The sequence below is a fragment of the Lolium perenne genome, chromosome 3, assembly GCF_019359855.2.
Source record: "Lolium perenne isolate Kyuss_39 chromosome 3, Kyuss_2.0, whole genome shotgun sequence".
NCBI lineage: Eukaryota > Viridiplantae > Streptophyta > Magnoliopsida > Poales > Poaceae > Lolium > Lolium perenne.
In genome coordinates, this window is record NC_067246.2 from 302,356,334 (window position 1) to 302,367,392 (window position 11,059).

The window sequence follows — 11,059 nt, forward strand, 5'->3', positions numbered from 1 at the left end:
GAGAGCAATACCGCCCGCGCGCTGCAGACTACCTCGCTGAGCCTACGTCCGGCCGCTGCAGTTAAGACAGTGACCGATCACCTCGGCCTTCTCAACCGCCATTAAGATCGTGCTTGATCCTCTCGGCCGACTCAACGGCCACCCCAAACACAACAGCAGATACGTACGTGATCAAGTACAGTATCATCTACTCCACTAACTGCATCTACCAATTCTACGTATACGGCGTAGCATCCATAAAACTGCACACCTAGCTACGATTCATTCACGTACGGCGGTGATCCAATCAGATCCAGGTCCAGCGTACGTATGAATACTCCCTGCACCTCGGCCACGAACAGCGAGTCAGCGAGTGATCCTGCCTGAATCTGCCCTGAATCTTCGTTGCCGCCCAATGAGCATTCTGCACACGCAACTTGCTATCAAGATGCAACCATCCCCAACTGACACCATTCCTATGACTATGAGCTTTCTGTTACCGCCATTTAAACCTCGTGTCTTTCCCGCGCCGCAAAGCAAGTCGGAGCTGTTCGTACCGTTTCCACGCTCGTGCTCCATCGAGCTAACGATCTCTCCACCTATAAATACACATCCTCCCTTCTCTTCCACCATCATCGACCTCACACTCCAAGCAGTAGCTGCCTGGGTGATCAGATCAGTACTGCAGTACTACGACACTGCACCTCACTAGCTTGTGGTACTAGCAGCCGGTACTGGTCGGTCGAACACCATGGGGCAGCTCAGCAAGAAGCTTCTCCTGTTGGCGGCCATGGTCGCGGCGGCACTGGCCGTGGCGGAGCTATGCGGCGCCATCCCGATGGAGGACAAGGACCTGGAGTCGGAGGAGGCGCTGTGGGACCTGTACGAGCGGTGGCAGAGCGCGCACCGCGTGCCGCGCCACCACGCCGAGAAGCACCGCCGCTTCGGCACCTTCAAGTCCAACGCCCGCTTCATCCACTCCCACAACAAGCGCGGTGACCGCCCCTACCGCCTCCGCCTCAATCGCTTCGGCGACATGGCCCGCGACGAGTTCCGCGCTACCTTCGCCGGATCCCGCATCAGCGACCTCCGCCGCGACCTCCCCGAGGCGCCGGCCATCCCCGGGTTCATGTACGCCAGTGTGAACGTCACCGACCTGCCCAAGTCCGTCGACTGGCGGCAGAAGGGTGCGGTCACCAGCGTCAAGGACCAGGGCAAGTGCGGAAGTTGCTGGGCCTTCTCCACCGTGGTATCCGTGGAGGGCATCAACGCGATCCGGACCGGCAAGCTGGTGTCCCTGTCGGAGCAGGAGCTGGTCGACTGCGACACGACAGACAACAACGGGTGCCAGGGCGGCCTCATGGACAATGCCTTCGAGTACATCAAGAATAACGGCGGGCTCGCCACCGAGGACGCCTACCCGTACCACGCTGCCAATGGCACCTGCGACGCCGTGAAAGAGAAGAAATCCCCTGTGCTGGTGCACATCGACGGCCACCAGGACGTGCCGGCCAACAGCGAGGAGGGGCTTGCCAAGGCCGTGGCGAACCAGCCCGTGTCCGTGGCTGTCGATGCCAGCGGCCAGGCGTTCCAGTTCTACTCCGAGGGGGTGTTCACCGGCGACTGCGGGACGGAGCTGGACCATGGCGTGGCCGTGGTCGGGTATGGCGTGGCGGACGACGGCACGGCGTACTGGACTGTGAAGAACTCGTGGGGGACGAAGTGGGGGGAGAAGGGGTATATCAGGATGCAGAAGGATGGAGGCTCCGATGGCGGGCTCTGCGGCATCGCCATGGAAGCGTCCTATCCCGTTAAGACCCAGAGCAAACCCAAGCCCATGCCCAGGCGCGCGCTCGGAACTAGGGAGTCCCAGTGATGATCATATCCAAAGCAAGGTCGATGTATGTATGTATCATTTCTAGCTAAATTAGGGTAAAATAAATTTGAATCAAGCTGTTCTGCTTGCACGCAGCAAAATAGTAGGCGTGTGTACGTCGGGTCGATCGATATCTATTTGGATTTCTAAATATAATAGTAATAATGTAAATTTGAATATCTGTTGTCTCTGATGCTAAAAAAGACTGTTGAATATACTGTATATGGTTTAATTGAGTGTGTGTTAGATAACTTTGTAGAGGATGGTGTGTATGTGCATGTTACAGGTTGACAATAGCACGATTTTTATGTTTCAAGTTAATTTAGGAAGTGCTAAGAATTTGAAATTTATAATGTGCATGTTTGAGCAGCTATCAGGCTTTTAAAAAATCATAAAAGTGAGCTTTTCTGTTTTGGTAAAACAAGAAATAGAAGTGATGAATATGCATCTATTTTCACATGTGTAGAGGGTATAATTCCTTTTAGATATTTATGTGTACCCCTTAATCACGTAAGATTATGTAATGCTGATTGACGAGAGGCTGAAGAATCGAAACGAAACCCATGTTTGGAAAAGGAGTCAGAATTCATATGGAGTGAGACCGATTCTACCGAAATCTAGTTTGAGTAGCATTCCTTTCAACGTGATGCTCATGTTTGAGTTACTTAAAGGTGTGGATAAGAAGTTTAAATTCTTTATGAAACACATGTTTTGACACGAGGAGGATGGTGTTAAAAGGTATAACCTACTTAGCTAGGATAGCATAGTGCAAAATGAGCTGCATCTTAGATACATACACATAGTGCAAACTGAGCAACATTCCGATAACATAGTGCAAACTGAGCTACATCTTAGATACATACACAACTGCAAACTAGGATACATATTAGATACGTACACATACCGCAAACCGAGCTACATACTGAAAACATGGTGCAAATGTTGATACTTATATATCTTGCTAGTATTGACTTAAATGTTCAATTTAGTCCTACCCATATCTTCATGCAAGCATCCTTGATATGAGGGATGGGAGGAAAATGATGGATGATTTCAATAACAAGGAATAATGGGATGTTTAAAATCTACGGGATATTCAATAGATTAGGTCAGTCTTGTGGTTTACGAGCAGTCAACTTCTCTAACAATATCGTCTACCTTGCGAAAAAAGTGGCTTATCCTTCAGGTTTACAGATTGGAGGAAAGTTTATCAGAAGCAAAAGTTGTAGGTTGTACTGAATGAAATTAAACGTTCCCATGTGCCTAAAATTGCATAAATATTTCAGTATTGATCATTTGTGTAAATATTGGGTGATGAAGTAAGCTGGAAAGAAATAGCGTGATTTCAAGAGCACGCTTCAGAAGATCATTTCAATCTGGAATTGTCGGTTGAGGAGAACATTGCAAATAGATGTCACGAAAGAGTCCTAACTAGTGATTGGGCACCATTTTGTGAGATTCGGAGTTTGGATTCCACCAAGGAAAACAACTCGAAAGAATGCTTAAAATTGTGCTGATAAAAAAATGCCCGCCATACGTCCGGATAAAGGAGAGGTACACAGGGCTAGTGAGTAACATCTAAGTATCTGGATATGGTTGTTAAATAGAAAATTAGGGGTTTTGCTGGATCAGGATTTTATTTGATATGTTGTTTTCGTATGTTTACATCATCGATCAAGAGACAGCTCATGGTCGTCCAATTATGAGAGATGAAATGTATGGAGCCACACACATGAACAAAGACAATGTACCTTTTGATGAAGTGTCTGAGGAAAATATGGTAATCTGTTCACTAACTTCTTACATGGTATGCACATATTGAAGTTTCAATACTATTACTAACTGATACTCATATTCTAGGCAAAAATGGAAAAAAATAACTTAGGCATGATCCAGGTCTTGAGTACAGAGATATTCAAGAAGGTGACCGTTGTTCTTGTGTCTTCCCAAAAGATATCGGAGGCAGAGTTTGTAGAATGGGATTGTTACCTCATGCCTACAAGTCGGTTGATATTGCAAAACAATCAACCATGTGTCAACAAATGGAAGTGGAGAGTGTAGGGCTTAGGCCTTAGGGCGTGTAAAGTTGAATTGATTCCCATGATGAATATCATGGTTGGGAAAATGGAAGTGATGCAGAGGAGGTGGGATAGTAAATGTAGTTCTACCAACCACTCAGCCATAGAAGGACACACATGTCCTAGATACACATTTTCTACCTAAAGCTAGTGCGCAATCCGCTCTTTGAATGATAGTTGATGCTCGACAACCTATCCTAGATGCTGATGGGATTCACGACATGGAAAAAATCGACGAGAAGAGAATACAACCAAGAACTAATCTACAAGATTCTAGCAACGAGTTAGATATTATTTATTCATACCCTTGAAGAACGTGAGTGGAAACAGTTTATGTGGTTGATGTAGTCATACTATTCCCGGTCCAATCTGATCAGCATCGCAATGAGCGTCACCTCAGAGATGTGCACACGTTCAGCACAGTGATGCATCCTTCAACTTGATCCATTGATGGTGCTTGACGTAGCGTAGATCGAACACCACTGGGGAACCCCAAGAGGAAGGTGTGATGATCACAACAACAAGTTTTCCCTCAATAAGAAACCAATGTTTAATCGACCAGTAGGAGAAAGGCGTGACTTCTGAAGGTGTTGCTAGCTAACTTGTGGCAGGGTGCACTACCGGCGTCAGCAACTACGTGGAACCTGCACACAACACAACCAAAATAATTTACCCCAACTAACAGTGAGGTTGTCAATCTCACCGGTTTTGCTGGACACAAAGGATTAAACGTATCGAGTGAAAAGAGATGTTTGTAGTGGAATTTAAAGAGAACAGTGCTTGCAGAAAGTAAACAAACATGATTTCAATAGATGAATTTATCAGTGTAAAGGAAAGGATCGGGGTCCACAGTTCACTAGAGGTGTCTCTCCATAAAGATAAATAACATGCTGGGTGAACAAATAACAACTGGGCAATTGACAGAATAAAAACCATACATGACAAGATGATTACTATGAGATTCGTTTGGGCATTACAACATAATACATAGATCATAATCCAACTGCGTCTATGCCTAATAATCCACCTTCCGGTTATCATCCGAATCCCTTTCAGTATTAAGTTGCAAGCAACGAATTATTATTGGAGATATGCCCAAGAGGCAATAATAAAGTGGTTATTATATATATTTGTGTTTATGATAAATATTTGCATACCATGCTATAATTGTATTAACCGGAACATTGATACATGTGTGTTATGTAAACAACAAGGAGTCCCTAGTAAGCCTCTTGTATAACTAGCTTGTTGATTAATAAATGATCATGGTTTCGTGATCATGAACATTGGATGTTATTAATAACAAGGTTATATCATTGGATGAATGATATAATGGACACACACCCAATTAAGCGTAGCATAAGATCACGTCATTAAGTTCAATTTGCTATTATCTTCCGATACATAGTTACCTATTCCTTCGACCATGAGATCATGTAAATCACTTATACGGGAAGGGTACTTTGATTACATCAAATGCCACTGCGTAAATGGGTGGTTATAAAGATGGGATTAAGTATTCGGAAAGTATGAGTTGAGGCATATGGATCAAGAGTGGGATTTGTCCATCCCAATGACGGATAGATATACTCTGGGCCCTCTCGGTGAAATGTCGTCTGATTGGCTTGCAAGCATGTGAATAGTTCACAAGAGATGATATACCACGGTACGAGTAAAGAGTACTTGTCGGTGACAAGGTTGAACAAGGTATGGAGATACCGATGATCAAACCTCGGACAAGTAAAATATCGCTGACAAAGGAAATCGGTATCGTATGTAAATGGTTCAATCGATCACTAAGTTATCGTTGAATATGTGGGAGCCATTATGGATCTCCAGATCCCTCTATTGGTTATTGGTCGGAGAGGAGTCTCGACCATGTCTACATAGTTCACGAACCGTAGGGTGACACACTTAAGGTTTGATGTCGTTTTAAGTAGATATGGAATATGAAATGGAGTTCGAATTTTGTTCGGAGTCTCGGATGGGATCCAGGACATCACGAGGAGGTCCGGAATGGTCCGGAGAATAAGATTCATATATAGGAAGTCACTTTCCAAGTTTGGAAATGATCCGGTGCATTTATGGAAGGCGATAGAATGTTCTAAAACCTTCCGGAAGAAATCACAATGGAAGGTGGAGTCCCGGTTGGACTCCACCAACCCTAACCAGCCAACCAAGTGGGAGGGTGGAGTCCATGGTGAACTCCACCTCCTTGGCTGGCCAAGAAAGGGGGGAAAGGGAGGAGTCCCTATCCCCCTAGGTTTCGTCCATATGGCAGTTTTTGAATTGGGGTCTTATTCGGATCTTTGGGCAAACCCTTGGGTGTTCCACCTATATAATAAGGAGGAGAGGGAGGGGCTGCCTCTATGTTGTCCGCACCACCTAGGGATCCCCTGGCCGGCACCCTAGCCCCCCTCTCTCCCAAACCCTAGCCTCTCTCCTCCTCCATCTTCTCCCACAGCGCTTAGGCGAAGCCCTGCCGGAGATCTCCACCACCACCGACACCACGCCGTTGTGCTGTCGGGATTACGTGGAGGATCTACTACATCCTCTGCCCGCTGGAACGGGGAGGAGGATGTCGTCATCAACACCGAACGTGTGACCGAGTACGGAGGTGCTGCCCGACTGTGGCACTGATACGTCTCCGACGTATCGATAATTTCTTATGTTCCATGCCACATTATTGATGTTATCTACATGTTTTATGCACACTTTATGTCATATTCGTGCATTTTCTGGAACTAACCTATTAACAAGATGCCGAAGTGCCAGTTGCTGTTTTCTGCTGTTTTTGGTTTCAGAAATCCTAGTAAGGAAATATTCTCGGAATTGGACGAAATCAAAGCCCAGGGGCCTATTTTCTCACGAAGCTTCCAGAAGTCCGAAGGAGAGACGAAGAGGGGCCACGGAGGGGCCACACTATAGGGCGGCGCGGCCCCCCCCTTGGCCGCGCCGGCCTGTGGTGTGGGGCCCCCGTGCCGCCTCTTGACCTGCCCTTCCGCCTATAAAAAGTCTCCGTGACGAAACCCCCGCATCGAGAACCACGATACGGAAAACCTTCCCGAGACGCCGCCGCCGCCGATCCCATCTCGGGGATCCAGAGATCGCCTCCGGCACCCCGCCGGAGAGGGGAATCATCTCCCGGAGGACTCTACGCCGCCATGGTCGCCTCCGGTGTGATGTGTGAGTAGTCTACCCCTGGACTATGGGTCCATAGCAGTAGCTAGATGGTTGTCTTCTCCCCATTGTGCTATCATTGTCGGATCTTGTGAGCTGCCTAACATGATCAAGATCATCTATCTGTAATTCTATATGTTGCGTTTGTTGGGATCCGATGAATAGAGAATACTTGTTATGTCGATTATCAAAGTTATGCTATGTGTTGTTTATGATCTTGCATGCTCTCCGTTACTAGTAGATGCTCTGGCCAAGTAGATGCTTGTAACTCCAAGAGGGAGTACTTATGCTCGATAGTGGGTTCATGCTTGCATTGACACCTGGGACAAAGGATGAAAGTTCTAAGGTTGTGTTGTGCTGTTGCCACTAGGGATAAAACATTAGTGCTATGTTCAAGGATGTAGTCACTAGTTACATTACGCACCATACTTAATGCAATTGTCTGTTGTTTGCAACTTAATACTGGAGGGGGTTCGGATGATAACCTGAAGGTGGACTTTTTAGGCATAGATGCAGTTGGATGACGGTCTATGTACTTTGTCGTAATGCCCAATTAAATCTCACTATACTCATCATGATATGTATGTGCATGGTCATGCTCTCTTTATTTGTCAATTGCCCAACTGTAATTTGTTCACCCAACATGCTGTTCGTCTTATGGGAGAGACACCTCTAGTGAACTGTGGACCCCGGTCCAATTCTCTTTACTGAAATACAATCATCTTGCAATACTTGTTCTACTGTTTTACGCAAACAATCATCTTCCACACAATACGGTTAATCCTTTGTTACAGCAAGCCGGTGAGATTGACAACCTCACTGTTTCGTTGGGGCAAAGTACTTTGGTTGAGTTGTGCAGGTTCCACGTTGGCGCCAGAATCACTGGTGTTGCGCCGCACTACATCCCGCCGCCATCAACCTTCAACGTGCTTCTTGGCTCCTCCTGGTTCGATAAACCTTGGTTTCTTTCTGAGGGAAAACTTGCTGCTGTGCGCATCATACCTTCCTCTTGGGGTTGCCCAACGAACGTGTGAAATACACGCCATCAAGCTCTTTTTCTGGCGCCGCTGCCGGGGAACTGAAGAAAAGCTACACCACAGAGAATTGCCTCCCACGGCAACAGCACATTTTCTGGCGCCGTTGCCGGGGAGATCAAGACACGCTGCAAGGGGAGTCTCCACTTCTCAATCTCTTTACTTTGTTTTTGTCTTGCTTAGTTTTATTTACTACTTTGTTTGCTGCACTAAATCAAAATACAAAAAAATTAGTTGCTAGTTTTACTTTATTTGCTATCTTGTTTGCTATATCGAAAACACAAAAAAATTAGTTTACTTGCATTTACTTTATCTAGTTTGCTTTATTTACTACTACTAAAATGAGTAATCCTGAAGTTGAAGTTCGCACGTTTAAGCAACGAGGGGGAGAATGTTTGAGAGATGCTTGGTATAGAATTAGCGATGCTCATAATAGATGCACTAAGAAGCACTCCACCATTATTTTACTCAGGAATTTTTATGTTGGTATCTCTAGCTGGAATAGATATGTTCTTGATAGTCTCGCAAAAGGTGACTTCCTAAGTACTCCTGCATTAGAAGCTAGTTGCATTATTGAGAGCTTATTTGGAATACCCCCTGTTAATAAAGTTAAAACTGAAATCTCTCTTGAAGATGTTATGAAAAAATTGGAAACCATAGAGAAAAATTTTCCAAGTATTGAAGCTAAATTGGAAATATTACTTGATAAAACTGATGAACTTGATAAATCCTTAGGAGGAATTGATGAAAGAATTAGTGTCCTAGGAACTAATGCTGTCCATGATGATCAAATCAATAGGATTGACGAACTTGAAAAAGCTATGGGAACCTTGGGTTCAACATTTTCTTCTCTTAAATATAAGGAGAAAGCTTATGTGGGTAAGGAGCAAAAGTTTATGTATGTCTCTAAAGTGCCTAGACCAAAGAAGTATTATTATAGGCCTAAAATTGACAAAGCCCTTAGTACCACTATGGATGCGGGAGCTCATGATAACGATGCACCATCTCTTGATAATACTTGATACACACTTTCTGCGCCTAGCTGAAAGGCGTTAAAGAAAAGCGCTTATGGGAGACAACCCATGTTTTTACCTACAGTACTTTGTTTTTATTTTGTGTCTTGGAAGTTGTTTACTACTGTAGCAACCTCTCCTTATCTTAGTTTTGTGTTTTGTTGTGCCAAGTTAAGCCGTTGATAGAAAAGTAAGTACTAGATTTGGATTACTGCACAGTTCCAGATTTCTTTGCTGTCACGAATCTGAGTCCACCTCCCTGTAGGTAACTCAGAAAATTAAGCCAATTTACGTGCATGATCCTCAGATATGTACGCAACTTTCATTCAATTTGAGCATTTTCATTTGAGCAAGTCTGGTGCCATTTTAAAATTCGTCAATACGAACTGTTCTGTTTTGACAGATTCTGCCTTTTATTTCGCATTGCCTCTTTCGCTATGTTGGATGAATTTCTTTGATCCACTAATGTCCAGTAGCATTATGCAATGTCCAGAAGTGTTAAGAATGATTGTGTCACCTCTGAATATGTCAATTTATATTGTGCACTAACCCTCTAATGAGTTGTTTCGAGTTTGGTGTGGAGGAAGTTTTCAAGGATCAAGAGAGGAGTATGATGCAACATGATCAAGGAGAGTGAAAGCTCTAAGCTTGGGGATGCACCCGGTGGTTCACCCCTGCATATATCAAGAAGACTCAAGCGTCTAAGCTTGGGGATGCCCAAGGCATCCCCTTCTTCATCGACAACATTATCAGGTTCCTCCCCTGAAACTATATTTTTATTCCATCACATCTTATGTGCTTTGCTTGGAGCGTCGGTTTGTTTTTGTTTTTGTTTTGTTTGAATAAAATGGATCCTAGCATTCACTTTATGGGAGAGAGACACGCTCCGCTGTAGCATATGGACAAGTATGCCCTTGGTTTCTACTCATAGTATTCATGGCGAAGTTTCTCCTTCGTTAAATTGTTATATGGTTGGAATTGGAAAATGATACATGTAGTAATTGCTATAAATGTCTTGGGTAATGTGATACTTGGCAATTGTTGTGCTCATGATTAAGCTCTTGCATCATATGCTTTGCACCCATTAATGAAGAAATACATAGAGCATGCTAAAATTTGGTTTGCATATTTGGTTTCTCTAAGGTCTAGATAATTTCTAGTTTTGAGTTTGAACAACAAGGAAGACGGTGTAGAGTCTTATAATGTTTTCAATATGTCTTTTATGTGAGTTTTGCTGCACCGGTTCATCCTTGTGTTTGTTTCAAATAAGCCTTGCTAGCCTAAACCTTGTATCGAGAGGGAATACTTCTCATGCATCCAAAATACTTGAGCCAACCACTATGCCATTTGTGTCCACCATACCTACCTATACTACATGGTATTTTTCCGCCATTCCAAAGTAAATTGCTTGAGTGCTACCTTTAAAATTCCATCATTCACCTTTGCAATATATAGCTCATGGGACAAATAGCTTAAAAACTATTGTGGTATTGAATATGTAATTATGCACTTTATCTCTTATTAAGTTGCTTGTTGTGCGATAACCATGTTCACTGGGGACGCCATCAACTTTTCATTGTTGAATTTCATGTGAGTTGCTATGCATGTTCGTCTTGTCTCAAAGAGAGATCTACCACCATATGGTTAAGCATGCATATGTTAGAGAAGAACATCGGGCCGCTAACTAAAGCCATGCTCCATGGTGGAAGTTTCAGTTTTGGACAACAATCCTCAAATCTCAAATGAGAAAATTATTAATTGTCGTTATATGCTTATGCATAAAAGAGGAGTCCATTATCTGTTGTCTATGTTGTCCCGGTATGGATGTCTAAGTTGAAGAATAATCAATAGCGAGAAATCCAATGCGAGCTTTCTCCTTAGACCTTTGTACAAAGCGGC

The 11,059-nt window shown here is 44.2% G+C and overlaps 1 protein-coding gene across 1 annotated transcript; it reads left to right on the forward strand.

Annotated features, from left to right (window-relative positions):
• Positions 1 to 628: 628 nt before the first annotated feature.
• On the forward strand, positions 629 to 2,032 carry LOC127338807 (cysteine proteinase EP-B 2-like). Its single transcript, XM_051364777.2, has one exon. It carries the CDS (start codon positions 731 to 733, stop codon positions 1,853 to 1,855), a length of 1,125 nt encoding a protein of 374 aa, XP_051220737.1. The 5' UTR covers positions 629 to 730; the 3' UTR covers positions 1,856 to 2,032.
• The last annotated feature ends 9,027 nt before the right edge of the window (positions 2,033 to 11,059 follow it).

Bases quoted from the DNA above. Each gene is read 5' to 3' on its own strand.
- LOC127338807 (XM_051364777.2), top strand. From the start codon at position 731: ATGGGGCAGCTCAGCAAGAAGCTTCTCCTGTTGGCGGCCATGGTCGCG.